Below are 27,016 nucleotides of genomic sequence, written 5' to 3' on the forward strand. Positions count from 1 at the left end.
AACACATGCATCTCCAAGTTTATCATGATACCTGCCTTTTGTAGTCGTGGGTCTTGGGGTGGCATGTGGGCAGCATAGGAGCAGAACTACAGCTTCACAGGGGAGGATGCAGAGGAGAGGATACAGGAATGCCCCACCCAGGTACCAAGGCTGCTTTGGTTCAGCTGCTTGGGGAATAACTTCACTTATTTTCTACTTTTACCTCTTGGCTGGCATTCTTCATTTCCTAGAAGAAAAATTAACAAATTAGTATCATTCTCATCATTATAGGTCCAGACTAAATCTCAGGGAAATATGGGGCCTTTGACTAAATCAACTAATTAGGACAAAATTACTGAGAACAGATTCATCTATTGAACTCTGAGAATCCCCCCCTTTTCCCTTCTTTAAAATGTCCATTTCTCTCTCCTCTTCTGACTAAAGTGAAACAGTTTCTCTCTTTTCTGTCTCTTTTTTCTTACAGCTACCTTGCCAATTCACTCTCACCCCAGGAGCTCTTTCTCTATTACCCCTTCGGCCATCCCATTATAGCTGAGATCTACAGAAGCAAAGGTAGTTATTTTGCCAATTTCCCATGGGTCTAGTTCATTGGACACGGTTTTGCAACCATGAGATACTGGTTTAATAAGGTTCAAGAGGGGAAACTATTGGAACTAAAAATGAGTACTTTTAGTGGAATCTTTTATCCTAAATGTAATATAGGAGGGAATTTCTGTAAGAATGTTGATTACTACTGGGACAGAGAATGGTAAATTGACTTAAGACACAGACTGCTTCTAAGATAATGATATTTGGTCCTCAGCTCCAGAACACGCTTTTTGTTTTCTTTTCTTAATGTCTGGTACTTTTCTTTCTTTCTTGCACATAATTGAGTTTAAATGCAGCTTTCTTCACAGGATAACTCAGATACCAGAGCTGGCATTTTGGGTTTTTTCTCCCCTACACAGGATTGTAAACTCTAGTTCACATTCAAAAATTATTTATTGTCTCTATTTTTAAAAGACTTCAATCAGAAACCAGAGAAGCTGGAGCCATACTGGTGATTCTTTTTTTTTTTTTCAGTTACAAATTAAATTAAGATATTCTAATAAATGTTTCTCCTAGTGCAGTGTCTGAATTCAGGTATATAGCCATATTCAGTGAGAATTACTTGTAGGGCAGGGCTTAGAAGGAAAGACTTACTTCAGCGTGGCACGGAAAGGAAAAGAGAAAGAAAAACGGACGGGCACGGAATCGCTGCGTTATTTAGATGGGAGGAGCGAAGGCGGGAATGCAGAAGGCCGGCGCCCTCCCTCCCGGCAGTACCGGAGGAGCAGGCGAGCGGCGGGACGGACAGACAGCCTGCAACTACAGCTCCCAGCAGCCCGGCCGCGGGGCTGCCCCGCTGCCGCCGGAGCCGCCGTCCCTGCCGGAGCGGAGGAATAACTTCTGTCAGGAATAACGCTGTTTCCAGCTGCGCTGTCCCGCGGCAGCAAGGGCGGGGGCCGAGGGACGCCTGTCCCGTCCTGTCCCGGCCCGTCGGGCTGGGGTAGGCCGGGCCTTCCTCAGGCGCCGGCGCCGTGAGGCGCCTCCCTCTCCCCAAGATGGCGGCTCCGCTGGCGGTAAATTCGGGTAAGAACCGGCTGAGCCTGCGGCTGCGGCTTCTCCTCCGCCTCTCCCCGCCCGCCGCCGGCCCCGTGCCTCTCCTCCGAGCCCGCGGAACCGGGAGCGGCGAGGAGAGGCCCGGAAGGGCTGCGGGGCGCCCGGCACTGGGAGAGCGGCCTCCCGTGCGGCGGTACCCGGGCTCGGGCCGCGCAGCGCTGCCCGGCGGTGGTGCTCCGCGGTCAGAGCTGCCGCCGTGCCCGGCTGGTCCTGGCGGGGAGTCGAGTCGAGCAGCCAAGGCCTCCTTGTTTAGAGAGGACTGTGGTAGCTCGGTGTACACGTGGTTACGCATCGCTTCGGTATTGCATTGATTTCTTAATGCTGGGTGGGGTAAGAGGCAAAAGAGAAACATATCCAGAATTTTGCCGTGCTTTCTATGTGTAGTGCCGTTCAGTAGTTAGAGAAAACAAAGCCCCAATGCCTCTTTAGCCTTCTTTTTGTAAGACTGAACCAGATAAGTTCTTTCAGCCTCTCAATTCATCCTCTTCTCTGGCTCACTATTTCAGAGTCTAGCTCTGAGAAGCCCAAAACTAGACACAGTATGGGAGTGAAGGACTCTGAGATGCTTAAATAATCACTTGCTTCTGCTGGCTACAGCCGTTGATACAGCCAAGAGCCTGTAGGCAGCCTTTGCTGAGCGTGTGCTGCTGACTGGTGTTCAGCTTCTTGTCTGCCGGGACACTTGGGTGTTTGTCTGTAAAGCTGCTCTCCAGCAGCTCCCTTGGTCCCCCGCCTGTGCAGTGATTCTGTGTTGGGTGCAAGATGTTGTGTTTACTCTTGTTGAGCTTCATTAGGTTAATAGAAGGAGAATGGAAACCCTTATCACTGGACTATAATCCAAAAGGTTGGTAAATAGGGTTTTATATGCCAATAGTGACGCTTAATAGTTCCTATTAATTCTAGCTGATAGAATTAAAACCTTCGTTCCTGTGGCAAGGAAGGAACAAATTTTACAGAGAAGATTTTTTGATCTCACTGGATGGATTGCATCCCTGTAGCCTCACGGAAAAGCAGTAATAAAGCAAAGACTCTTGATAAAAAACTATGGCTTTGTTGAAGCAAAAATTGGAGTCGTTCAAGTGAGACTCTTTTTTGAGTAACATGACAAGGGAGTCTAGAGCCTTATAATTTAAAAAACTAGGGAAAGAAGGAGGTTTTTTTACAGGAAATGTGAGAAAAATTAAAAGGAGATGTGGCACTAGAACTAGTGAAGATTTTGCCTTAGGTTTTAGTGTATGGTTTGTGGCAACAGACATGGTTGAGTCTATCACTTGGGAAAATGTTCTGGTATATAAAGTGTCAACTGCTACTGTTGCCAAGAGAAGCAGCTCAGCCTGTCGTTCCTTGCTATCCCTGATGGGATGGTCAGCCTTTATACAACTAATAATAATAAAGAAAAAGCTTAAGTGGGAAAAATATGTTTGCTGAAGTCCAACCTCTTCCTATCCCAGCTGCCTATTCCTTTCTCTGCAATAATCCATCTTTGTGCCATTGCAGAGCAAACTGCCTTGTAGATGTGATCCTGCTGAAAATAATTTCCTTTTTGGATTAGATTTTGGTTAGAGAATTTAGATATTTGATTTGTTCAAATTCCCTACAGTATATATGTTTGTGCTGGTGCAAAGCAATTATGTGGTAGGGACAAGGGCAAACAAAGGGGCTAGAGAAGTAGTTGAATAGCTTTTGGCAGGCACTGTGGTTTGCTGCTGATGTTTATGGGACTTGGTAATGTAATAAGAGTGAAAAGACGATTTCAAGTGGAAATAAATCTGTGAACTCTGAAGTTATGTGGGACAGCCAGTTAGAGCTGAATGTGAAATTATGCATCCAGTAGCAGCTATTTCTAAGTAGGGGTAACACTGTAGGAGTTAAAACACTGTTGCTCAGACAAAGCTAATTTGTCCCTTTTTACAGGTTGCCCTGACACAGCCGTACTGGCACTGCTAAGTGTGTTGTCTCAGTCATTTGTAAATTCACGTGTAGCTACTCAGCATGAATGGCTTCACCATTTAAGTATGGCAGTCTTTGATCTGACATTCTAGAGGTGCTTTGAAGCTTACAAGAATTTAATTTTGACTGTTGGGAGGGATATCAGTTTTAGTTTGATTAATCAAAGGAGTTTGTGCTCTCCCAACAGACAAAGAATGTTCTTCTCTGATTAGTGAGGCAGGATTTTACACCCCTTCTAGATGACTAGCTCAGTACACACTGGTTCATCTCTGACAATGTAAGAGCAAGAAGGGTGATTTAAATAGCTTGCTTTTGCTTAAACTGATTTTTGGTTTCCCCAGCTCAACTAGTAATGTTTGGAATTGATTGAAACCATTTTTCTTGTGTAGCTAATAGTGAAGGTAGTCCTTTTCTGGAGTGTTCTGTAGAAGTGGTAGAGTTACAGTCCTGGATGGATTTAAAAGACATGGAGATGTGGCACTTGGTGACATGGTTTAGTGGTGGCCTTGGCCAGATTAATGCTTAAACTCAGTGACCTTTAAGGTGTTTTCCAACCTAATACCTGTATTGTTAGTATTCTTGTGAGGTGACTTTCAGCACCAGAATCTAGGTGTGCCCGTCACCTTTTTTGACTCTTTACTTCCCTAAATGCAATTAAGTTTTATATCAGACCATTGTTGGGGTTTTTTTTTTTTGTGCCTTGGGAAAGGAAAATACACTCTTCTTGATGGGTGTAAGAGTATACTGACATGCCAAGAGTAACAGTAAGCTAAAAAAGAGTCTACTTATTGAAGCCAGTATATAAATACTTTGTTTCCTTCCTTTCTCTATTTCAAATACATTGTTTTATCTTCCCTTTTAGCTGCAAGCTTGTGGGGTCCATATAAGGACATATGGCAGACTGTAATGAATGCCATTTGGAAAAGGCAACCTGAAGCTGTTCATCGTCTTGATCAAGTTCTGAAGAAGCACAAATCTGACTTCATTTCTCTCTTCAGAAATCCGGTACTGGATTAATGCTCTCTTCTGGAATGAGCTGGAGAGTTGATGTCTTATATTGTTGTCTTACATGCCATTTTAGACCCTGACCATTCTTTTCATGTGACATTTTTACAGTGCGTAAAACAGATGTATTATACCAGTCTTGTTCTGCTGCAAGAATATAAAGAGTATTTAAGTGGGGAAAAAATAATACACGAATATTACTTTTTATCTTATACAGGATAATTTTATTTACAATGTATTTTTTGTCTCATTCTTTGATTATTATTTTGAAAGGAATAGTAAATGTATCTGATGATCCATCAGTCATGTATTAACTTTTTTTTGTTACTCTTGTGTGTGAAATAAAGCACAAGGCTATTTTGTCTGGTTTTCCTCATGTTTCAATCAGATTAACAAAACACAAAACTGGTGAACACATGAACTTGAAAAATACAGATTGTTTCTTGTTCAGAACGCCAGGTAATATGAAAAAAATCCCTGTTTCTTGGCTGGTGGATCATAAGGTAGTAACTAGAAGTATATCTTCTTTCAGTGGTGATATTTCTCCAATAGTAGATGGTTTTTTTAAATTGGTAGGTCAGAAGATTTAACAGTCAGTTATAGAGTTTCATCAGTGTATTTTAGCATCTCAGTTTAATGGAACAAGAATGATGTAGAGAATAGATGGGAGTAACACAATAGTTCTGATCAGCAACCCAGATGTCTTTCTGACTTGATACCGATTCCTGTGGGGAATTGTATCAAAGTTTACTTTCAACCACTAGTATTTTGAGTAAACTAAATGTCAGCACTCCTTGTATAAGATGATTTTTTTAGGTTTCCATAGAGAGACCACTGCTATCCAAGCATGAGGCATTTTTGGGATGCCTTTACTATCTGTTTAAAAACACTGCCTTTGTTTTTAGGATGACAACTTAACCTGACAGAACTGTATTTGTGAGGAAGGATTAATGTATAAAACTTTTGTTTTTGCCATTTTGAATAACTTAGATGCTTGTTTCTCTTGCAGCCAAAAAATGTTCAGCAGCATGAGAAAATTCAGAAAGCAAGCACAGAAGGAGTTGCTATCCAGGGTCAGCAAGGAACTAGGCTTTTGCCAGAGCAGCTCATCAAAGAAGCCTTTATCCTCAGTGACCTCTTTGATATTGGAGAGTTGGCAGCTGTTGAGCTCCTTCTAGCTGGTGAGAAGGGAAAACATTTAAGATCTGGAGAAATAAAGCTTAAATAGGGCCTTTTTATTTAAGTGTACATTCAAGGTGAATGTGTGATGCAGTGAAGGCCTTAGCTTCCTAACACTGAATGTTCTTCAAAAGAAATTCTCACTGTAATGTCATATGATAGCAGTGTTCTTAACTCTGATTTTTGTACACTCAGTTGTTGCAAAGGGGGTAATATTCTGAGGAGGTTTTATGAGTTATTTTCTGTATCATTGAATTTAAATGTAATTAAAACATGATTGAGAAGTGTTCCCTGAAGCAGTGTAATAGATACTGATTCTTCAAATTGTGTTTTATACATTGCTGTGTGACTGTAATAACCGATCAGTAGAAGAAGTATTCTGGGGAGTGACACATTCTTTATGTAGAAGATTGATTTTAGAATCATTAAGTTAAAATTGTTGATTGTTATTACCAGCTGCTGTTCATTAACGTGGAAATTTTGTTAAAGAAGTAGATTGCAAATTTGTCACCTTTGGAAAGCCATCTTCAAGTCACACTCACTTTCTATTTTGAACTTGAATTTTCAGTGTAATTTCAGATAGAAAATTTAATTTGAAATAAAAGATCTTTCTATGATAATCATCTCAAATTAATTATTAAGATGGGTACAGTTCAGTGGCAAATACCATTTGGACTTGGATATTTATGGACTAGCACTCGAAAAAAAAAATTGTATGTTTTAATAGTTGAGTACTGATTTTACCAATAGCACCTCATGTGGGATAAAAGTGTCTGAAACAAATCAAAGTGGCAGTGAATAACCACAGTTACTCTGAATGCAGTATTTTGTATTTCAGTTGGACATACAAAGATATAGAGCTGTTATCAAGGCATGTATGTTCAGCTTTCTTTGGCCGTTCTGTGCATTTTCATTCACCAGGAGAACACCAGCAGCCTCATTTTCCTGGCCTTACAAGAGGTCTTGTGGCAGTTCTGTTGTACTGGGATGGAAAAAGATGCATTGCCAATTCACTGCGAGCCCTCATCCAGTCACGCCAAGGCAAGACATGGACATTGGAACTCAGGTCTGTATCACGGCAATGGACTGATCAAAGCTCTTTGTTTTGAGTGCTTTTAAAACTACTTAGACTAAAGGGAATATGTTTAGTCTCAAATTTGGTTTTTTCTCGTCACCTGATGCAGCTGCTTTCACGTTTGTTTCTTAAGCATAATCATTTTTTGCACATATTTTTGTTGGATTATAGGGATATCTATTTTACTTTCAGTTCTTTCATGCTGCTTCACCTTTTGGCAGTATTTTACTGCAGACTCTCTTCCAGTTACTGTTGCTCTAACTAGTGGTGATTGCTCAGTATTTGAGAACCCTACTGTGTTCTGACTTCCTGTGTACTGTAAAACAGAACTGTGCTCCTGCCTTTACTTTAAAGGAATGTACTGTCTACTGGTGAACATTATGTGCTAGTATTTTTTTGCCTTGAAAAAGAAAGCAGTGCACTCTGCTTGCTTCAAAGTTGGCTAGAGACAGATGCAAAAATGTGTTCTGGTGTAAATATAAATTTTGAATGTGGTATCTGGACAATTGCATTTACTAGTAAGAAAGAGCCTGTGGGCTTGTGAGTTTTATGTGCATCTTGTATATACGTATGTACTTTTTCCTTTTTATGGAAATCTTAGCTAGCTGATCCCTGTTGTATTCTCATATTCCATGTTCTTGAGCCTACAGCTATCTAAAGACTGTATCCATTCAGCATAATGTTTTGAGAGGGCACTACTTACTGATTAGTGATGCACGTTTAGTTGCTCTCTGTGTATAATTTATTTGTATGTTTTTTTGTCATCAAATACATTTTATGGGATTCTTTATTTTAGATGTGTTTGTGACTTGAAAACTGTGATTAATTATTAAATTTATATTCTTTCCTTTATAGTCAAGAGTTGATTTCCATGACAACACGCTTTACAGATGACCTAATGGAGCAGGGTTTGACTCAGAAGATCCTTACACTTGTGTCTCACATTGATTTGAACAATGAATTTGATAAACTGCAGAGAGAGCGAGGATTGGGCAGTGAGAAACATCGCAAAGAGGTAAAATCCACCAAGCATGGATATTCTTCTGTCTTACTGAGCACGTTAGGACAGAGTTAGACTGCAAAGAGTCCTTTACCTTTGCACAAAGTCTGCTACTGTCAGATCACAGGCACTGCTCCACAGCTTGTGCAGTATCAGTGTGGGATTCACATTGCTTCCTGCATTTCTATTTTGCTGTTGCTCCCACATGCTAGGGCATGCCTTATTTTTAGTGAAGAATTGTAACAGTAAGAATCTAAGCCTGATATTTACACTGTGTATAAATTTCTTTCTTTTTCAAATTCAGAAGACTGTCTGTATTTTAAATTATCAGCCCTACCATTATCCACACTATTGGCATAAGAAAAGTGAACTAATTCACAAATTATTAAAACAGATTGAAACCAAGTTGAGTCAGGTGAATGAGTCTCTTAATAATTCAATTGTGTTGATATGAACAAAAGCATTTCTAATAGTCAAGTGAAAATTGCTTGGAAATACATTTTCATCTTTGTGAGTCTTGAACTTAATTGACACTGTGACTAACTGCAGCATAATTTTTCTAGCAGGAAGATCTTAAACATTATTGTTTTAATTTTTGAACTCCTTTCGAATGGGTGATCTGCCTAAAAGCCATTCTGTATAATAATAAATCAATTTATTTTTCACCGAATAAAGAACTAGTCTTACACTTTTACTATGAATCTAGAAACTGTGGAAAGGATATGTTTCTCAGTTATTTTAAATTACCTTAATTTACCTTAGTTTCACCTGAAGATTCACTTTTTGGGGCAAGGGGAAGGCTGAGTGTATCTGGAGTAACTGCCAGTGCAGTTTGCAATTAGAGACAGGGAATGTGACTTCTGTGTGATACATTTACAGCTATGTAAATTCTCTGTAGGTTGATGTCTCCTGATCTCGACAGGGGTGCTGGGTTGTGTGTATTCTCAGGTATCAACTGGCACCTCTCATGAAATACACGGGAGTATCCGTGCAATTAACAAGCAGAAGTGTCCTGTTGTTGTTTAGCAAATTAATCAAACCTTTATGTAGCTGCTGTTTTTAGACTGATTTTTAGTTTAAGCCAGTCGTCATGATTGACTGGGAAGGACAAACTGAACCTGTTACCAGAATAGGTATGTTCACCACATTGGCTTTTTTTTTTGTTGTTGTTTCTTGTAAAGGTTTCTGATCTCATTAAAGAATGCCGACAGTCCTTGGCTGAAAGTCTCTTTGTCTGGACCTGTCAGTCACCCCTGAGTAAGGATGACACTCTAATCCTCATAAGTTACCTGGAGAAGGTAACAGTGGAAGCTGATGGCTCATTGGATGGCGTGAACTTGTCTCTTCTTATGGCTCTCCTTTACTGCTTTGATGTCAGCTTTCTGGAACAGGGGGCAGAGGATCGTGAAGGTAATGCTGGCAGCTTTCCCAGAGGTCACGTTGTACAGATGGATAAATTGTTGTTTAAGCAATTTTGTTATTGATCAGTGACAAATTGGCAGGATTTCACATGCGCTTTTTTCACACTTGTTTACTGAGGACGGGTTTTGTGTTTTTGTTGTTGAAGATGTGATGCACCGGCTCCCTCTGCTAGCAGAAAGACAGTACATAGCAACGATCCACACTCGACTTCAGGAGTCTCAGCCCTGGAAATTACCAGGCCTGCAAGCTACTGTTAGATTAGCCTGGGCACTGACATTGCGAGGGATATCCCAGTTCTCTGATGTGACAGGTAAATTGCCCCCAAGTTCAGTTGCTGCACACGAGTGTTCAGAGCTTGCAAGTGGTGTAAGTCAAAGGATCTTTTACCCTTCTGAAATGTGTTTTACCATTGTGATAAAATTGCCATTAACACTTCCTTAAAATTTTTCTATATGAGTTTGGTTGTAGTGAATTGAATTGCTCTGAAATGTACACAGGTGTAGAAATAATAATTTATTAAACTTTATTGAAGTGAAAGAGATTTTAATGAGCTGGAAAATTCAAGGATTTAATTGTCAGCTTTAGTATCATTTGAATGCTTAAATCCATAATAGATTCATGATTGTTTTTTTTAACATCTGTAGATGTTAGATCTCAGTATCTTGAGATGATGAATCTATTCATAATTTTCTTTTTTCTTCTTTGAACCTCACAAACCTTCTAGCTTTTTACTACATCAAAATTGAGTCTACTCCAAAATATCTAATAAAGAAACTGCAGACATTATAATGAATGTTTAATTAAAGTTGGTTTGTGATCCTTGGTTGACTGCCTTAGATTTTTTTTGCGGTAAATGGATATGCACTGTAACATTTATTAAAACAGAAAGTTAAGGTCATTATCTGCCATTATTTTATCTTTTTTTTTCAATCTAGTTCTCCTGTACAGTAGAAAAAGAGAGAGTTGATAGAAGCCTGGAAATTTGCATGTCAGCTGTGTATCCTGAAATATATTTGTTTGGTAACAGATTGTTATTTACTTCTTCCCTTCTTGTGAATTTTGTTTCCCAGCTCTAGCAGAATTCACTGAGGCAGATGAGGCAATGGCAGAGCTAGCAATTGCTGATTATGTTTTCCTGTTCCTGACTGAATCTGTTGTGGCATCTGAAAACTTCTACCAGGAGGAATTTTACATCCGTAAAATCCATAACCTTGTCACAGACTTCCTTGCACTCATGCCAATGAAAGTAAGTTGTTTGTGTGAATAGCACTTACTGAAAAATGTGGGCATCTCGTCTGCATTTCTGTTATCTGGACAAGGTAGCACAGAGATTCAGACATGATGCTCTCAGCTTGAGTTCCCACACTTCAAAAAACTTGTTCACTTTTTAGAAGCCACAGTGTTTGGGTTGTGTTTTCCACACTGAAGTAGAATGTGGTTTTTAAAACACTTCAGTGTGGTGAGATTTGCAAAACAAGCTGGTATGGTGGCAGTAGTGTTTCTTTTACATTATTAAAATTTAAATGAATGCTGAAATTCCTTCTCAAGTGAGGTTTTTTTTTTTTTTTTTTTGGGTTTTTTTGTTTTGGCTCAGATTTCCAGTTAATTTCCAGCTAATGCCTGAAGACAAAAACAGGTGTTCATTACAAGGAGGATTTTGTAATACAAGTTATAAGATAAAATCAGGCCATTGACTTGTATTCTAGTTTGATATAGGCCAGTACTAGTTGTTTCACAGGAAATTGTTAGTAGGCAATTGGCAGATAGCTCTACAGAACAACTTTTTGTCTTAGCTGCTGATAGGTAGTGGTTGGCTTATGTCCTCAGCTATTTCTACTGAATCTCAGATTTTAGGTAAAAAGTGTCTGTTTTGCAGGATCTTTGTTTTGCTTTGTTTATCTGTATAACCTTTGTTCAATTTTACTTAAATCTCTAAGTCAGCATTTTAATTAATTTTTCTGCATAGTTTCAGTATTTATGCTGCTTGCCAGTGATGATTTAGGTAAATCTTTTGGTTGCCTGCATTATATTAGTTCAGAACTTGATAAATAGCTTTAATACCTCAAATAATTCATTACTTTCCCACATTGGTTTTTCTTTCTTGTACACTTAGTATACTGATTTAGCTAGTTTGCTTTGACCCTTGACAGTTGTTTCTAGATGTTAATATTGTTTTTGTTATTATTTTTAAACTATTTTTTCCTGATGAGACAATTTATTTTGCTGCTCATTCAGTTTTGCATGTGGAAACGTATTATAGATCATGAGCTAGTCTCTATTGACTGTCAGCATGTTTTATTTTTTATGTGTTGAATTGGTTGCTTACTTCTAATTCTGTTCTTCAATACCTCCTTAGTATTTAACAAGACTTTTAATCTCCTGTCTGTTTACTTTCTATAAGCCTCTTCTGGTGTCTCATGTCAAAAGCTTTTTGAATTTAAAATTAAACATCAGCTGTTTTTTGTTTAGTAATTAGCCTTTTCAACAGAAAGAAGTTTAGGATGCTGATTAAATGGCTACTTTTTAAAAAAATTGCTGCTGTTCTTCTTGCTCTTCTCTCTTGTTTTTCCTGTGGTATTTATTGATATGTGCTAATGCTTCTGGCTGAGACAGAGTAACTCCAAAGTTGCATCAGTTCCCAACTTTTTAAGTCATAAAGTAGCTGCAAGTGGAAGTAGTCTTGAATGGTGAAGAGAGGTGCAATCCACAGATCTGTATACTGGAATCAATATTTTGCATTCATGTTTTCATTTGCATCATGTGTTTCTTTTCATTCCTTGTGAATTATGGTCTCGCATTCTTTGAAACTAAGCTGTCTAGCTTTTAAATTCAAAAGAGGAAAAGGATCCACCTTTTGGAGCAAAACCAAAGTATCTGGTGCAGTCAGATGGGAAAATCTCCCATGGTATAATTTCAGGGCTTTTGCTATGCACTGAGGGCTTTGGCAGTAAGCAGGTGATTGACTATAACTTTGAGTGCCAGCTCTTCTGGGGAGAGAGGATTGGGAAAGTAGAAAATTGAATATTCTTTCTATGTTCATGCAAGTACATTTAATAGGCCATATAGACAATTATTTCTGTTCCATTTCATTCTCAGCTAAATATAGACCACTGTTTCTTTTTCCACTTCATAAATCCTGTAGGTGAAACAGCTGAGAAATCGTGCTGATGAAGATGCTCGCATGATCCACATGAGTATTCAGATGGGTAATGATCCACCTATTTCCCTTCGGAGAGATCTGGAGCATTTAATGCTTCTAGTAAGCCTTATTTTCTTGTAAATTACTGTGACAGATCATGGTTGTGACTTTCATTTGTCATCTGAAAACCTGTATCTGAATGATACTGTATGGTGTTGGATCTCTCCCTCTTGGGATGATTTTTTTTTTCCTTAAAGCACACACACTTTTCTATAATTTTTCATACAAAGGAATTAATTTACTTCCTTGGTTTCTGATGTTAGTGTCATGGGGTTTTTTTGTTGTTTAGAAAGCAAATACTGCGTTGCTTCTTAAGTTTGAAGGTTTTAGAGGTTTTACCCCAATGTTAACAATTACTCTGATAAATAATTCAAATGTTTAAATAGTTCTCATGCATTGATATATTTGTCATGAGAGTTTTGGAAGACTGTTTTGTATTTGCTGTAGAGTAGACTCGGTAAGATGACTCCATCAAGGCTGGTAGAATTACAAATTCCTTTATTTCAGTAGAGTTTTAGCCATAACTGTACATTTAAAAAGGATTTTCTGTCATATTTTATATAAAATAGAATGGTAATAAAATAATTATATTTGTTTAAATATTAGCTATTAAGATTACTTAACTGCACTTTCAGAAAAATCCATGCTGAAAAACAGATTTGCATTTTGAACTGAGGTGTTTTATATTTTCTGGTAATTTAAAAGCTTGTATTACTAGTCTTTTCCAAAGATGCTCCTTTAGGTTATAGGACATTAGCAGGAAATGTTGAAGTGAAATGCTTTCTTAAGCAGCTCAGATATATATAGTTAACTTAAATGAAGAACTAGACATAAAAATTTCTTCTGAGAAATTTGTATGTTCAGATAGCAGGTAAGATTTCTAATTATGATACTGGCTAACTGGTAAAATTAATGTAAAAAGGTAGGCATATGGTTGTTTAAGGAGAAGTGACATTGGTCTTTTTAGCAATTATTTAATCCATAATAATTAAATAGGAAGTTATTAAATTTTCACTGATACCTGCCATTTGAATTTTGCTGGCTGTCTCTAGTTCCAACACTGTTCTTTAGAAGCTCTAATTTTCAGAAAGTTTTAAGAACTGGAGCACCAGCCCTACGATGCTTTGCCTCTTAATATGTGTTTAGCTAATCTAGAAGCAGTGTTTATTCTTGAAGTAATCGTTTTTTCTTCTTGGAATTGATACTTTTCTAACATCTTGCTTTTTCTGACAGATTGCTGAGCTATATAGGAAAGACCCCTTTAATCTGGAACTTGCCCATGAGTACTGGTGTCCGTCGGAGCCCCTGCAGACATCCACCATCATGGGCTCCTACCTTGGAGTAGCTCACCAGCGACCACCTCAGCGCCAGGTTATCTACATTTTCTTAAGTAATCACTAGGAACTTGAAGCCAAAATAACAAAAATCCCTCTAGCAACAAATATTTCGCTCTCTTTATTACTGATAGCCTCTAAGAAGACCTTCCTTACTTTATTTCAGTGACTGATTTGTGTGTGTCCTGCTCTGCATGGCATGGTCGTTGTTGCTTGCCCTAAATGAGCTGCTGCCAGCCATTCATGGTTGTTAATAAGTTTATCAAGAAAGAGGAGTAACAGACCTCTGTGAAAATGTTGTTTGATTTGCTACACTTGCTAAATGGATTCTGGTAGTTCTCTTGTGTTTTTGTCTGATGACTTCTACATGCCTTTTTTGTGTAACTGACAAGTTAGATTCCTTAACAATATAAAAAACACTATCAACTGCAGTTGATAGCATATTAGGGATAAAAAGTCCTAAGAATATATTAATTATTTAATGTCCAAAAATTATAGTCCGTAAGAGACAGAACTTAAAATTAGAATGAAGAAACAATCTAAGCAGATAAAGTAGACATTCCTGAAACTCTTCGGATACCTGAGGTGCTGTCAGCCCTCAGTGCTTCTTGAAAGACTGTGCAGTGCTAGGCAAAACCTTGTACAGACAAATCCCAAGACACACCCAGAATACTGGCAACTTAAACTAGGGCCAGGTGCAATCTGCAAGCAGCCTAATATGACCCTGAAAGGAAGCACTGTGCGTATGTTCAGGTATATGACAAGCACACTGAGCTCTTTACTTAACTTGCACAGTGAGATGTGGAACATTTGGGAGCTGAAGTAAGTTTTATCACTAGAAATACGGAATTGCAGAGTCAGTATATTTTTGCAGTCACATGAGTTGTTTTGTTTAGTTCCTCTTTCAAGCATGTCTGAGTGAATAGGCCAGTCTACAAAAGAACTTGTCTGCCGAGCCCTGATCATGTTAGAATCTGTTTTCTGACTTGTACTGCCTAGTGTTTTCCTATAATACTCAGATTTACTTTTTTTTTTTTTTTTAAACACTGATCTTTATTTGTTCTAGGTTGTCTTGTCAAAGTTTGTTAGGCAAATGGGAGATCTACTTCCTTCCACAATTTACATCCCATACTTGAAAATGCTGCGGGGACTGGCTAGTGGGCCTCAGTGTGCTCATTACTGCTTTAGTTTGCTAAAAGTCAATGGCAGTAGTCATGGTAAGAGAAGTGACACTTCAGCTCTTTCTCAACTCCTTTTCTTTCAAAAAGTGCAAAGACTCATTTGAGATGAATTGTGGCCTCATACTTTTAACATTTCATTGTTAGTACAAAGATGAAATTGGAAGGCTTTACTTGAAACTGTAATCTGAGAAAAAATCTGACAGGTAAGGTAATTAGGTGTTTGAGCACCTTAGCAAGCAATTCACCAAGTGAAATAATGATTTTTTTTTAAAAAAAAACAAACATGTCTTAACACCATAAAAATGCAGAATGTCAGTGTTGCTTAATATAAAACAAAAAATGAGTAGTGTCTTAAAGTTAGCTGTATTTACAAAATATACAACGTAACTCTCCTGAGCTGACTTTGTTCAGAAGCACTTTGTTCAGTTAGAATTTTTTGATACACATAATATAATAGCACTTTCTCAAAGTAAGAGATGCTGGTCGGTCCTGTGTTTTGCATTCATTTTGCATTGGTCAAATTATAAAAAAAACACCCATAGTTTGAAAATATAAATGATGCTGCAAAGATTACAATTCATGAAACTTATTTATTTTAGTACCTTTCTGTCTCAAAATAAACATAAACAAGCAAAAATCCCCAAACCTAAATGATAAATTTTGGATACGGTAACTTTCCTTTGAACTTTACTTTTTCGTTTAGGCAATAAAGTTTTCCTTTCAGTTTTAGCTACCCTGATTTTCACCCTGTGAAAGAGTAGAAGGAAAATCTTGTTGCCTGTTTGCCATTTTTCTAGCGGAAAACATCCAAGGAGCAGGTGGCAGTCCTGTCTCCTGGGAGCATTTCTTTCACTCTCTGATGCTTTATCATGAGCACTTGAGGAAAGACTTGCCAAGTGCAGACAGTGTCCAGTACCGTCACCTGCCTCTCCGAGGCATCACACAAAAGGAGCAGGATGGATTAATTGCATTTTTACAGCTGACCACTGTTATAGTCAATTGGGTAAGTAACCTTTTATTTGGTTTTCTTCATTAGTTTTTTTTTTTTTCCTTGCAAATCGTCCTTGACCAAAAGAATATGTAAAGAAAATGTATCTAGCAGTTGTCATTTTTATTAGTGAACTCCAAAGTATGGGAAGCATAGGGAATAACTATAATGACCAAACACTGAAGGTGTAGGTGAAGCAGAAAGAGATTATGTATTTTCCTGTATTGTTGGTATTGCTGATTTTCTTGCTTTCTTGACTCTGGTGTTGGCAATGGAGATGTCTTTCAGAAGTGAGGTGTATTCACAATAAATCACTGGAGTAGAAAAGTTCTTTGCCTTTATTTATGAGTTTGAAAAACCAAAAGTAATAGTTGAATTCAAAAGGAAGTGGTAGAAATTTGGCAAGGAAAGTGTTCAGCTGTGAAACTTGCCTCCAGGGTTATGATTTAAAATGTCCCCGCACCAAAGGTGTACCATATTTTGAATGAATTGACTGGAAGAGAATTCCAGGAGAATAAAATTGCAGTGTGTAATTTTGTATTGTGACTTGTTTGTGTAATTCTGAGTAGCGTAGAATTCTGCTCTTCAGTACCTACCAGACTTTGCAGCCTAAAAGTTCTGTGATACAATGACATAGCCTTGGTTTTGCTGACACAAACATAAGACAGATTAATGAAACTAAATAGGTTTATTAAAAATCATCTTTGATGATAATGATAATGGGGTGGTCCTGTTTGAGCTGTAATGTTGGCATTGGATATGCATGGAGAAAAGGGAATTCTTAAAACTAAAATATCGTGGCATCATCAAATCATAATCTGAAATGAAGATAAATTTGTTCTGAAGATGCAGGGAGTTGCCATTTGATGAGGCTAGAATCTTGTTCCTTTCTGGTGGTTCTTCTCAGAGTCTATAGTGAGCTTACATGAGTGATGATCCTCTTCTTAGACTAAAACAAGTTGATTGATTGATTGAAGTTCTCAGCAAATGTCCAAATGCAGTGTGAGTTCACAGAAATATAGAGAGATAGGATTATATAGAATGTATGTAATAGAAATAGTAATAAAAGTCCCTCTACTCATGCTTGAAGAAGCTGCTAGAGTGTAAATACTTAGATTAATTCCAGTAATGTGTGTCAACTAAAAAAAAAAGTGGGTTTTTATAGGAAGCTTGTATTATCCAAGTAATTTTTCTGTGTGAATAGGCACAATTTTAGTACTTGTAAATCTTCATACTAGGCTTTTTGTTTGACTAGCATGTTTGGCTTTGGAATTGTCCGGTAAATCTTTCGATATTTTGCATACACCAACGTACAAAACAGTGTCTTTGGTACTGAACTGTGAATTAAGAGATTATAAAACATGAAAAACCTTCAAAGTAATAATCTGCAGTTCTGTTTTGTGTTGAACTCTGTAGAGTGAGAACGCTCGCTTAGCTCTTTGTGAGCACCCTCAGTGGACACCAGTAGTGGTCATCCTGGGACTTCTGCAGTGCAGCATTCCTCCTATTTTGAAAGCAGAGCTATTAGAAACCCTTACTGCTTTTGGAAGATCTCCTGAAATAGCTGCTTCACTCTGGCAGTCCCTGGAATATACGCAGGTATTTTAGGATTTTTGGTGCTTAGAGCTGTAGCATCCTAGTTTGTTGAAATTGCCAGTATAGTGTATTCAAAGTATTATTGTATTTCTTCCTAAATTTTCTTTTTGCTGTTGTTGCATATAATTTTTTAAATGTATTTAGTGCTTTGGAACGATTTTGGAAATGACAGTATCACCTCAGAGATGTCATTGGCTGGGCTTATTTTTTGCATCAATTCAGGTTTCCTAAGAGTCCTGTTTGAACTGTAATTACTGCCTTATTTTTAGTTGCTGATAAGAGACCCTGACAATAATGATATCTCACCACCTTTGCTTCATAATTTATGATATTTCTTAAAATATACTATTGTAAGAGATAATGAAGGAAATGTCTTTCCCCTTTCCAATATAAGATAAAAATCATTAATATGAAAACTTGATGCAGATCTTGGAGAATGGAAAGCTGAAAGCATACAAGTGTCAAACATAATCCGGCCTTTCAGACAGAAAAATCTTGGCTTTTTATCCTTTAAAGGATTTAGAAAGCCTCTTCTTAGAACTAGAATGTGATGAGTATCTTCTTTTACTAATGATAAAAGTGGGGGAGATGCACTTTCATTATGTGAAATGTGTTGGTCTGTTTTCCTTCCTCTTTCTGTTTTGAAGATACTACAAACTGTGAGAAGTCCAGGCCAGAGACAAGCAATTGGTATTGAGGTAAGAGAGTCTCTGTACCTAGGCAGCCTCTCTGATCATCTGTGTTTGCATTTGGGAAGCACTTGCAGAGGCTGCCTCTCCTGCTGTGTCCATAGGAAACTTTTCTAACAGATGCTGTTGTTTCACTGCTTTGTAATTTACTTTCAAGCCTGCTTGTAATTACTGGAAAATTTTATCAACTTTTACATCTAGTTCAGCTTCATATTACTAACAGATCAGCATCTAAACCCTCAAATTCCTCATGAGCATTTCTTCCTAAGATTTTCCTAAATTGGACTCAGTTTTGTTGCATCTTGGTACAGCTCACTTTGCTTCTAACAACAGTGGTAAATTAAAATAAAAGCAGGTAGATGTTGGGGCATAACTTCTAGTAGCTGAGAAACGAATGAATGTGTGTTGGCTGAGCTGAAATAACAGTAGTGATGCTTTTCTGCTATTGATCTGTTTGTGTTGTACTGTAGACAGAAATGCTGCTAAGTTGATTCACTGCGAAGTAATCCACGGATGATGCTATTATATTATTTCTCACATGTTTCTTCCTCCCCAAAAATCTGTGATCTATCTTCTTCTCTTTTTGCTGTCCTCCTGGGAAGGTTGAATTGAATGAGATTGAGTCCCGATGTGAAGAATATCCTTTAACTCGTGCCTTCTGTCGGCTCATCAGCACGCTGGTGGAGAGTTCGTTCCCAGCTAACCTGGGAGCAGGTCTCCGCCCTCCTGGCTTTGATCCCTATCTCCAGTTCCTCAGGGACTCCGTGTTTCTCCGATTCCGCACCAGAGCTTACCGGAGAGCTGCTGAAAAAGTAATTCTTGTTTGAAAATATTCTTAGGATGTAGTTGTTGATGTGGCTTAGATCTGTCTGAGAAAGCTGTGCAGGTTTGATGCGGCAAAAGTAACCTAGAGCACTTGATAGTGTTTTGATTCTGTAAACATGTAATAATTCAACTCATGGGCCAGCATATGCTTCAAAGAAGCCCATTGTAAAGTGTCTTTTTTAAAAGAAGGTTTTATTCCTAAATTTCAATTTGCTGTACAGGATTCTGCAAGTCTACTACATGGCTAATGACTTCTGAACATGACATTACAAAATCTACAAGTCTGATTTGTTCTTTTTTCATGTTGCCTCAGTGAGAAAATACTTCTGACTTGCTGAACCAAGGAATTTGGCTTTGTTTTACAACTTCTGGATGAAAGCACATGCTAAACTGTATCCTGGAAGCTGGCTATTCTTGATCTATTCTTAGCTGTACACCTAATAAAAATTATTTATTGCTTATAGTTACAATATCCTAGTATATAGTTGTATAATAGAGCCTAAAACAGGTAAAAAATCTGTTTCAGTGTTCCCTTTCACTTCAGAAAGCAAGCTTGGGCTTTCAAATTATTTGACATGATGGAGTATAGTGTTATTGGCATGACTATCTAATTTTGAAATACTAGCTATGATTCTGATCCAGTATATCACTGCACTGTGTGTTGTGTTCTTTGTCATCTTGGCCTTGTTGCTTTCATATCAGTCTTTAATCTGTGTTTGATTTGTGTTCTCATTTGCAGTGGGAAGTAGCTGAGGTAGTTCTGGAAGTGTTTTACAAATTATTGCGGGACTACGAACCTCAACTTGAAGACTTTGTGGACCAATATGTGGAGTTACAAGGTTAACCTGTTCTTTTGTTCACTGGCAGAAAGAATCGTAGCTTGTTTTGCTCTGTTGCCTCTATCTTGACATCTTGTTTAATGTTGCAAATAGCCTGGTGGAAAGCTACACTTTGAAATAGGAAGGTGTTAAAAAACTTTCCATGTAGTATCGAGATCTGCATTGCAGTAGTTGCACTGCATGCTTCATGGACACTATTTTCTATTTCTCTGCCTCTGCTAGGAGGACAACTTCTGTCTCTTTCATTTCTGATTTGGTTGAAGAGCAACATTTGACACTTGAACAGCACCTCAGTTTTGGCTTGTTCCTCTGGACGTTTTTTGGTCTATATATAAATCACCACTAATTGTAGGGTTAATTTAAAGGTCATTGTATTTGAGATAACCTTTGCAATTAATATTATTGATATATGAATTATTGAAAGCAGACAGTAGCAGTGGAGTTGTGACCTGAATCATTTAAATCTGAAAGGCTAAATATTTAGCCTTTAAAAGGCTAAAGTTGATTACAGTTGCCTCATTATAGGAAATCTAAGGCTTATTTGGGCTCTAAATTTTTATTTTGTTGAAACAAAGTTTCTTATCATGAATTCAGTCATGATGCCTGTGGATTTTCTTGTAGCAGTGCTGTGAGAACCACTTTTTAATTGAAAACAACTTTAGAGTTGGAAGGCCTCTGTGCCTCATACTTTGACAAAGCTCACAAAATTTGTTAGCTTGTTCCTGTCCTCAGCTAATCTTTCAATTTGTATGATTATTTGTGGGTTCCACAATATATTGGAGAAGTGGGTTCATCTAGTTTTGAGTAGATGCATTTTTTTAACAGATTCAGTGTGTTGCTTCACAGTGGCATGGCTTTTCTGTTGGTGTGTGGTGGAATGGCTGGAATGGCATACATGAAATGAGTGGATGAAGGGCATTTTCAAAGCTGTTGCCAAAAGAAACTGTACCCTTGTTCCCACTTGCATTTGACAAAAGATTCTTACTGTTTTCCTGCTTTTATCTACCACAGTTTATGAAGATCCTAGATAAATTAAAGTATTAGTGTTCTCCTGTTATTTCGTATCATGAAGATCTTCAAATTTTAGGCTAGTAGTTTAATTTTCTCATACACTGTTGTAACAGTCATGGGAGTTTATCCCTACTGTGAGGATCAGGTGTTCAGTGGACAATTCTCTTTGACTTCTGGAAATGATTTTTCCCTCATTCACGGTCTTCGTGCAGGTCCGGGGAGCATGTAAACTTTATCCAGTTTCTTTTGGTTCAGATCTACTTGGGGTTAAATTTTAAATTCTACTATTAGATACTGGAAGGTAATGGTAATTGCCTTTACAACTCTTCCCAAACTTCTAAAATTTCATCAATAGCATCTGTATAAAGAAAATCTCTGAAGGCTTCGTATGAAGGATGTTGTTTAGAACCATGGGGACTGTTATGTTTTGTAGCTTATGCTAACTTGAGTAATAAAAGGGGGTTTTTATTGGAGGTTATATTTTTTATTTTACTCCTTCTGTCTTTAGGAGAAGAAATAATAGCATATAAACCACCTGGATTTAATTTGATGTATCATCTGTTGAATGAATCCCCAATGCTGGAACTTTGCCTTAGTTTGCTAGAAGAAGGGGTTAAGCAGCTTGATACTTATGCTCCATTTCCTGGTACGTGCCTGGAATTCATTTTTCATGTGAAGTTAAAATGTATAGTAAGTAGGATTTAAAGCTCACACTGCATATCTGTAACTTGATGTTGTATCTCTTGCATATAAAAATTGTGTTTTGGGAGTTTTCCTACTGGCAAGCAACTAAGTTTTTTTTCACTTGGTACAAGGCTTGATGAATGACATTTATGAATGTAGTCTATTTACCTGCTCCTTTGTATTTCTCATGTTCTTTGTGCACTGCAGGAAAGAGGCATTTAGAGAAAGCTGTACAGTATTGCCTTGCACTTCTAAACTTAACCCTACAGAAGGAGAATATTTTTATGGATCTGTTGCGGGAGAGCCACCTTTCCCTTATTGTCACACCACTGGAGCAGCTGCTTCAAGGAATCAATCCTCGTACTAAAAAGGCAGATCACGTGGTGAATATTGCTAGGTATGTGCAAAGTACTGAGAAGGAAGGAGTTTTGGAGGCACAGAAGCATTTGGATCCTGGATCCTTTAAGTGGCTTCACTAGCCAGTGCTCCTCTTTACATAGAGCATCTCAATAAGTTTTTTTTGTTTGTTTGTTTTGTTTTGTTTTGTTTTTTGTTTTGTTTTGTTTTTTGTTTTGTTTTGTTGTTTGGTTTTTTTTTTTTTGGCTGAGGGGAGATGTCTTCAGAGGTTTTATGATCTGTGATGGTCTAGTGCAAGATTGGGATCTGTATTTATAGTTTTTATTTCTGAATTTTCCCCCTCTCATGATTTCATAATTTGTCTGTTATGTTCAATGATCGCCTTGCATATAATTTCATTTTGCCCCAAACTTGGGTTGTCACAGAGTGGGAGAGTTAAATTAATTTGGTTGTTTGTCATGTTTTACAGTATTGTCCATTATTTACTGTATTAAATACCTGCAAGAGGTTGTTTTAACTTATGCAGCAGTGTGTAATGTAGATTTTGAATAAAAAGAATGATAAAAATTCCAGGAAAAGTTATTATCCCTACTCAGCTACTCATCTCTCCCACTGGAGGAGCATTCAGAGTTTCATATGGAGTGAATTTTTTTTTAAGCTTTAATGTTACCTCATTTGATTTGTGAATGTTTTAGTTCTAAATGTTGTTTGATTTCTTATCTGTGCATTGCCATCTTGAAAAAGTTAAATTCTCAGCAATTTCATTGCTATAATTTTGTGTCTTTGAAGGTATCTTTACCATGGAAACAGCAATCCTGAGCTAGCTTTTGAAAGTGCCAAGATTTTGTGCTGTATTTCTGATAATTCCAACATCCAGATAAAACTAGTTGGTGATTTCACCCATGATCAGGTAAGTAATCTGTTTCTTTGAATCTGGAAAGATAAACTGATGGAGAAATCTGAGGTTTCATAATGTTTCTTGAAAGGATAGGTTTCTAGGTCAAATACATTAAAAATATATTTTATTTTATATCTACCCACATATAAAATATGTTTTACTGTGGCATTGGAAAAACAATTGCTTCATTAATTGAAAAAAGCAAAATCATTAATGTTTTCAAGAAGAAAAAAGGCAATATTCTTTGAGATAGGGAGGTCTTTTTGTGACTTTATGATCATTAATCTGTGAGAATAATTTAGCATATGTGACAACAGTAGATTTTTTTTCCTGTTTGCTGGGTAATTACTAACTGGTTCTTAGAACAGCTATGACTCTTAACTCTTGCTTATTAAGTAGGTTATCTAAGTTTTGTCTAGAAGTTCTGTCAACTTACATGAAGGGAATTATGAAAAGTATTTTATTTAGTACTCTTAAACCTGTCTTCATTTCCATCCTTCCATTGTTGAACAGAGTGTTAGCCAGAAGCTGATGGCTGGATTTGTGGAATGTTTAGACAATGAAGATGCAGAAGAATTAATTAATCCAGATGAGGGTATGTAAAAGGCTTCTTAAAAGGGCTTAAACAGTTGTCTTTTGCATGGAGTGAAATCAATCAAAGTGGTGCAAAAAGTGCTTATAAGTCAGGGAAAAGATCTTCCTCTCTTTTCTGTGGAATTGGACCTTTAAGAGAATGAAAAGCACCTATGTTTTGTTCAAGTATGTCCACAGTATGATGAGTCAGCTCCAAACTGAGTCCATTTTCACAAGACAAGTATTTTACATTGCTTTGGATATATTATTTACTGCTGTATTAACAGTAATTTGGAATTTTGTTCTTGTATCTCTTTGCAGTAATAAAAGTTTATCCCTCAACATTCTTGTATTTAACTTGAAGACGCTGAAGATTTTTCTCTTAGATGGATTTTTTTACTTCATTAGTCACTGTATCTGCTTTTTTCTCCTTCTTCTTTTCTTTTTCTAATCAAGAGCTGGAGCCAGAAAAGAAGCGGGCACAAATCCATCATGAAACAAGGATCCATATTCTGAATCTCCTTATCACCTCTCTTGAGTGCAGTCCTCCCAGCCTAGCTCTGTATCTCCTGGGATTTGAACTCAAGAAACCTGTCAGCACCACAAATTTGCAAGATCCAGGTATGAAGAGGGGAGGTTGATCTGCCATTTCATCAGTTCTGTTAACAACATTGAGAATATTTATTGGGAAATTCATGGGGAAAAGCAGTTGCTCTTCAGTTTCAGAATAAAACAACAGGCCTTGTTCAAGTCCTCAAAAGCTACATGAAAAGGTATATTAATACTCAAATGCAGCATTTAAACGACTTCAGGATTTGATTCTTTGTTTACATTGGATTTTTGGAACAGACCTGAAATTAGAATTGGGGGGAAAAAAAAGGTAATTTAGAAGTGAAATACAGCATAGCTGTGTCCTAGTACAAAGAAGTTGGTTTGATAATCCAAGTAGTACCTGCATATGACAACATGTGAGCCTACAAAAGAGATTGTCATTTGGAACTGATTTTGCTCCTTGGGTATTGTTCTGTCCTTCCTCAAATTCCTGCTTAAAATTATTTATAGGAAAGAAAACCTCTTGTTTTTTAATGTTGTAGAAGAAAACCTTTTAGAACATGTGGGGTTTCATTCCAGTGCTAGGAATATAGAAGAAATACATTAATTATATATATGTATGCTAATGCAAACTTTAGAAATATCACTGTTGTTGCTTTGAAGCTAAATGGATGAGAATAATAGCATGTTACTATGTGTCTTGTTTGCCTCCTCAGTTTCTAATTGGTATTTTACAAAACAGACTGAGCAAGTCCAGCAGAGATGTTCAGGGAGCTGGACTATTCAGTCTGTGAGGAGAAGCTGAGGGGAGTCTGGAGAAGAAAGATTTTTGAGGGGACCTAATAGAAACCTTTGACCACCTGCCAAGACATAAATGACAGGATAAAACCAGACTCTTCAGAGGAGTATGGCAGGAGGATGAGAGGCAGTGGGCATAAAATGAAACAAGAGAGGCTCAATTTGGATATAGGAGAAATTTTTTCACCAGAAGATGGTGAAGCAGGTTGGCTGTAGAGGTCATGCTGTTGTCATGTTTGGAAGTTCAAGACCCAACTGTCTAAAGCCATGAAAAATAATCTGATATCATAGCTAGCAGTAGTTTAGTGTTGAGATGTCATGGTATCTCTTCCAGTCTGAAATACAAGTTTATTTCTCAACTGTTTTAAAGGATGTTTTATATAAACAAGCTTGAGCAAACATTCAATAATTTTATTTTGGTTTTTTGAGAAGAATGTTCCTCTTTATGTTTGTATTGGATGTTATGGCCCAGCAGTTTTTAGTTCTTCATAGTTCTAAATGAAGAGTAGATAGGACCTGAATTTTATTTCTTCAGGTATTGTGAAATTCAGTAGTTACACAATACAGGTACCTGATCTGCACCCACACAATTTTACAGGGTATCATATGTTAGGTCACTGATGAGGAAATCTGTCTCAAAGGTGTGAGACCTTGCCCACGTCTTTCAATTATCTTGTTAATAATGTGAAGAAATAATGACTATAGGACATTTACCTCAAGATAATGATTTCCTGCTAGAGCATAAATTATACATATTCGAACAGAGAAGGTTATTTCCCCTATAAGAACTCTGGTTATTGATGCTTTTACTGCTTCAGGACCTCTTTCTGGGTCGAATAAGAATTAATTGGCTATAGGAAGAATGCGAAAAGACAGGATTTTGACTTCAGTATTAAAATCTATTCCCTATTCCCCTTGTTTGCAGTGTCAGGTGCCTTCAGGAGAATCAGTCATATAATGGCTGTAGTTTTGAAATAAGATAGTAATTTTAAAGCTGTTCTTCGAAATTGTCAAATGGCTCTTGGTTTAAAAGTATAAAAGCAAGAATTCAAATTGAGTCACTAGCATCTCAAAAGCCTACAGACTAACTATTAATATTTTCATGAGGTTTTTGCTGAAAAATGGTTCCTTCTTTGATGTTAAGTAATGGTGATAAAACTTTGCCAGATGTTTTTGCAGCAGCTGTGTGGAACAGCATAGTGTAGCACAGGGTATCTGAACGACTTAGGTTCTGTATTTCTGTGTACTTGACCTGTATTGGCTGTAGAGGAAAGCAACATCAAGAACATCAAGTTATTTTTCTCTTTTCAGGTGTCTTGGGTTGCCCACGGACTTGCCTTCATGCTATTTTGAACATACTGGAGAAGGGTACTGAAACAAGGAATGGGCCTACAGCAGTTAGGGAATCTCCCCATCTTGCAGAGCTCTGTTACCAGGTATTCAGCATATTTTCTGTTGACATATATTGAGAGTAGACTTTACATTATATTAGCTAGTTCTTGATTGGTGAACAGACAGTTGATGACTCTGATAATAGTTTCATTTTAAAAATGAATATGTCAAGTTTTTTATATACATTTAACTCTTCATATTTTACCTTCTTCTGTTCAAAGAAATATCTTGTAGCATCACAGAAATCAAAGGATCTGCACTCATACTGGAAACTCAGAATTAGGACATACTTATAAAACTATACCTAAATATTTTTAGTCAGCCTTTAAGTCCATTGTGACATATGCCAATATTTTATTTTTAATTTTGGAGGTAGTATGACAGCAAATAACATAAAATTTCAACCAAGCCAATGAAATTCTCTGCTTTATTCTGTAGCTGTGAGAAAATGTTTGTATGTGTGGCTCAGAGAGTCAGGTGGGGGAGACAGCTGAGTTTAGACAGATGTGTGAGGTAGCTGATGCTTGCACTTAAGTTACAGAACCATGTGATTACACTCTTGTATCATGTTGAAAATCCATAGGCTCTAGAAAAAAAAATTAAGCATTACTAAAAGCAAAAGGTAATTCTGTAGAAGCAGGGGAAAATTATTACGTTTCCTGTCTTGGTGGATTTGCAGACAGAAAAAGACTAATTTTTAAGTGAGCTGAACAAACAGGCTCATGTATGGTCATGTTGTGAACAAATAGCTATTATGGTCATCCACATGCCAGTAGTCCTTTAAAATCATAATTCCACATCTTTTACAAATAATATGTCCAGCTTTGA

The 27,016-nt window shown here is 37.4% G+C and overlaps 1 protein-coding gene across 2 annotated transcripts in view; it reads left to right on the forward strand.

The window, feature by feature from the left end:
- Nucleotides 1-1,468: 1,468 nt before the first annotated feature.
- Nucleotides 1,469-27,016, forward strand: part of NUP205 (nucleoporin 205) — a 45,687-nt gene continuing 20,139 nt past the window's right edge. Inside the window, exons 1-22 of one of the 2 annotated variants that reach the window (XM_062492338.1) lie at nt 1,469-1,611; nt 4,454-4,596; nt 5,606-5,777; nt 6,697-6,841; nt 7,706-7,865; nt 9,032-9,260; nt 9,418-9,582; nt 10,343-10,518; nt 12,415-12,531; nt 13,705-13,842; nt 14,872-15,022; nt 15,784-15,989; nt 17,391-17,573; nt 18,218-18,268; nt 18,862-19,071; nt 19,824-19,923; nt 21,443-21,580; nt 21,826-22,015; nt 22,765-22,885; nt 23,387-23,468; nt 23,903-24,067; nt 26,108-26,232. In XM_062492338.1, the coding sequence (XP_062348322.1) occupies nt 1,584-1,611; nt 4,454-4,596; nt 5,606-5,777; nt 6,697-6,841; nt 7,706-7,865; nt 9,032-9,260; nt 9,418-9,582; nt 10,343-10,518; nt 12,415-12,531; nt 13,705-13,842; nt 14,872-15,022; nt 15,784-15,989; nt 17,391-17,573; nt 18,218-18,268; nt 18,862-19,071; nt 19,824-19,923; nt 21,443-21,580; nt 21,826-22,015; nt 22,765-22,885; nt 23,387-23,468; nt 23,903-24,067; nt 26,108-26,232 (3,195 nt within the window). In that variant the 5' untranslated portion in view covers nt 1,469-1,583. The remainder of the gene's footprint in view (nt 1,612-4,453; nt 4,597-5,605; nt 5,778-6,696; nt 6,842-7,705; nt 7,866-9,031; nt 9,261-9,417; nt 9,583-10,342; nt 10,519-12,414; nt 12,532-13,704; nt 13,843-14,871; nt 15,023-15,783; nt 15,990-17,390; nt 17,574-18,217; nt 18,269-18,861; nt 19,072-19,823; nt 19,924-21,442; nt 21,581-21,825; nt 22,016-22,764; nt 22,886-23,386; nt 23,469-23,902; nt 24,068-26,107; nt 26,233-27,016) is intronic. The other variant, XM_062492340.1, reaches the window with a different exon arrangement.

This window comes from Cinclus cinclus, chromosome 4 (genome assembly GCF_963662255.1).
Source record: "Cinclus cinclus chromosome 4, bCinCin1.1, whole genome shotgun sequence".
Classification (NCBI taxonomy): domain Eukaryota; kingdom Metazoa; phylum Chordata; class Aves; order Passeriformes; family Cinclidae; genus Cinclus; species Cinclus cinclus.